At 45.6% G+C, this 2,144-nt stretch overlaps 1 protein-coding gene across 4 annotated transcripts in view; it reads right to left on the reverse strand.

Annotated features, from left to right (window-relative positions):
- Nucleotides 1-534, reverse strand: part of PRPF40B (pre-mRNA processing factor 40B) — a 14,534-nt gene extending 14,000 nt beyond the window's left edge. Inside the window, exon 1 of one of the 4 annotated variants that reach the window (XM_024736745.1) lies at nt 374-534. In XM_024736745.1, the coding sequence (XP_024592513.1) occupies nt 374-391 (18 nt within the window). In that variant the 5' untranslated portion in view covers nt 392-534. The remainder of the gene's footprint in view (nt 1-373) is intronic. The other 3 variants (XM_024736747.1, XM_024736743.1, XM_024736744.1) reach the window with 3 other exon arrangements.
- Between the last annotated feature and the right edge of the window lie 1,610 nt (nt 535-2,144).

Below are 2,144 nucleotides of genomic sequence, written 5' to 3' on the forward strand. Positions count from 1 at the left end.
CTCCCAAAAAACACACCCCACCAACCAAAAAAAAAAAAAAAAAAAAAAAGAATATAGACAAGGAGCAGTGAAAGAGAAAGACAGCCCCACCCTGCCCTCACACTAAGGGGGTCTTTTCCCATCCACTTTTCCTTTCCCCAGCCCCTGTGTGTCCCAAGGACAAAAAGACAAAGGGAGAACTGTCAACTTTATGGACTGAGAGCTTAAAAGCAGCTCCTCCCACCCCGATGCCCAAACAAAACCATCCCTCATCCAAGGGCAACAGACGGAGGCATTACACAAAAACCATACTGGCGATGCAGCAGTGCTAGGGACTAAGGAGTTGGGGGTGCAGGCTGGAAAAGCCAAGCCCAGGGAAAGACATAAAACTTACGAAGGGTGGTGGCATCATGGGGGGCCCCGGTGGGAAGGGGGCAGGCGCTGCTGGGGGCCGGGGACCAGAATCGGGAACCGACTGTTGAGGGAGAGAAAAGTCATAGGACCCAGGATGGGCAAAGAGATGGGCTTTTGCAGAAGGGAAGCAGAGGGGTGAGGATGAAAAAGGAGCAAAAGTTCAGAGGAAGGGTCTCCAAGCCCATTTTCCTGCCCGCTCCCAGCTCTGAGCCCTGGGTAGCTCTGCTCTCTCTTCTGCTAGCTCAGAGCCAGCTGGCTGAGCTCCTTCAATGTCATCTTTATTTTGGAAGTTTCCACTTTGCCAAAGCCAAGAAAAGATGGAGGAGGCTCTACTACAGGCACAGATGGGCTCTTCCCAAGGCTTTTCACCCACCCTCCTGCCTGTGGGCAAGGCTGTGCTTCTCTTAAACCAGGCAAACAGAGGTCTCTCATCCCCAAAGTACTCAGGGAGGAAGTGGCCTCTTTTCCTGTTCGCCTACCTGAATTCACCCAGTACAGAGACTCAACCCAAAGGTCTCTAAACATAGTCACTAGTCCTTCCTAAGTACTAGTTTCCCTAACTCTCCTCTCTTTACTACCAGTCCCCTCCCCTAATTGGCCTCATCTTTAGTCACTCACTCACTCTGACATCTTCCATTCCCATTCCCTCCCTCTTCTCTTTAGCTTTACTCCCCAGTCCCTGCACTCAGTGGCCATCACCTCCCCTACAGATTCTGAATTCATGTCCCAGTGCATGAGGCTTTGAACAGCCTAGGTCTCCCTGTCCTACACCTAATGGCTAGCCACATCACCCCACTTAGTTCTCAGAGTAATTATCACTTGCTCTAAAAAGCCTTCCTGACTCTATTTAAAGCACTTCCAATTTATTGTGATCCCCTTTTTAGGTTCCTTACATATACAATTTCGTAATTATTATGTTTGCTTGGATATGTTTCCCCTTACCAGAGAATAATAACATTCCATGAGGGCAGAGATCGTATCTGACTTGTTGAAAGCTGGATTCCTGGTATCTGCCGCAGTGTCTGGCACATAATGGGTACTCAACAAATATTAAGTGAATGAACGAACAAATGAAGGAACAAATCCTCTTTATATAGAACCTTCCGATTCTAAAAATTCATCCTATAGATATAGCCCTACATGTGTGTACAAGGTTTTCAGATCAGCATTATTTGTAAAACCAGAAGACTATAATAGCCTAAATATCAGCAAGGAACTATGTACTTTTACACAAACATAAAATGGAATACTATGCAGTCATAAAAAAAGAATGAAGAGGCTCATTGTCTTGATAGGGAATAATCTCTAAGATACATAAACAAGTGGGGGGGGAAAGCAAAGTGCAGCAAAGTTTTATTACTTGTATAAAAATTGGAGACAAAAGATGACATACAAGAAATGAGAATGGGGACAGGTGGAAAGGAGAATTCTGTTTGCCCTTTTGTAACTTTGAATATGACTATATTTACCCTTTCAAAAAAATTTTTAAAGTAAACTAGGGCACAGAGATGCAGCTAAAAGGCTCTGCCCTTCCTCCTCTTTGCTTGGAAGGTGGGGGGTGGTAGGGAAGAGTTCCATAGAAAGGTGGGAGCTGGCTCACTGCTGCCCAATTTCCCCACTTTCCCAATTATCCCTATGGTATGAAGGCTCAGCATCTAAAAATGCTTCTAATCTCTACTTTTAGCAATATCTGTACTTCCTCTCTTCCCACCCATCTTGTCCTGAGAAGGAAGGGTAAGTCAAACTACCCC

The sequence above is a fragment of the Neophocaena asiaeorientalis genome, unplaced genomic scaffold, assembly GCF_003031525.2.
Source record: "Neophocaena asiaeorientalis asiaeorientalis breed wild unplaced genomic scaffold, Neophocaena_asiaeorientalis_V1.1 scaffold134, whole genome shotgun sequence".
Classification (NCBI taxonomy): Eukaryota; Metazoa; Chordata; class Mammalia; order Artiodactyla; family Phocoenidae; genus Neophocaena; species Neophocaena asiaeorientalis.